The 727-nt window shown below is 67.0% G+C and overlaps 1 protein-coding gene across 1 annotated transcript in view; it reads left to right on the top strand.

Moving 5' to 3' along the window:
• Positions 1–727, top strand: part of LOC109527603 (echinoderm microtubule-associated protein-like 6) — a gene marked incomplete at both ends in the record, with an annotated part of 40,852 nt that overhangs the window by 30,538 nt on the left and 9,587 nt on the right. The window contains 2 exons of the mRNA XM_019889613.1: positions 96–225; positions 530–628. Coding sequence (XP_019745172.1) covers positions 96–225; positions 530–628 — 229 coding nt within the window. The remainder of the gene's footprint in view (positions 1–95; positions 226–529; positions 629–727) is intronic.

Below are 727 nucleotides of genomic sequence, written 5' to 3'. Positions count from 1 at the left end.
GGAAGAGGAAGGCGGTGGAGGCGAGTCCGGCCGAGCGCTGGCGATTTTGGGCGCCGCCCGGCGTGACGGCGCTTGTGCCGTTGTTGCCTTTCCAGGACCTGCGGCTGGATCACGTCTTCGGGTACCGGGGCTCGGACTGCCGCAACAACCTTCACTACCTCAACGACGGCGCCGACATCGTCTTCCACGCGGCGGCCGCGGCCATCGTGCTCAACCTGTCCTCGGGTTCGTAGTCGGCGCCGGGGAGCGCGCGGGCCGAGTCCGAAGCGCGGAACAAACGCCGACGCGCCCCCGTCCCGTTTGTAGCCGGCAAAGGCCGCGGGAGACCTTCTTCCCGCCTCTTTGTCGCTGAAAAGGCTCCGCGGCGGTGTCGCATCTCGTCAGGAGAGCGGCCATCCGGCGTTCTTGGAAACGAGGTCACGGAAGGGGCCTTTGGCGGCCCTTCCTCTCAATTTGCGCAGCGCGGACGCAACGTGGTGGTTCAGGGGGCCGCCGCGCGGGGGCCAATCCGCGTCTCCTGTGCCCACAGGAACTCAGAGTTTTTATCTGGAGCACACGGACGACATCCTGTGCCTGACCGTCAACCAGCACCCCAAATACCAAAACGTCATCGCCACCGGGCAGATCGGTGAGTCGGGCGCGCTCGCCGGCCCCGCTCCTCCATGTCCAACGGCCGCCGCCGCCGCCGCCGCATGCAGCCGGCTTTTGCTGCATGTGCCGCTTTTTT

Source organism: Hippocampus comes, unplaced genomic scaffold (assembly GCF_001891065.2).
Source record: "Hippocampus comes isolate QL1 unplaced genomic scaffold, H_comes_QL1_v1.1 scaffold301, whole genome shotgun sequence".
NCBI classification, from domain to species: domain Eukaryota; kingdom Metazoa; phylum Chordata; class Actinopteri; order Syngnathiformes; family Syngnathidae; genus Hippocampus; species Hippocampus comes.
This window is presented reverse-complemented; position numbering and strand designations above follow the sequence as displayed.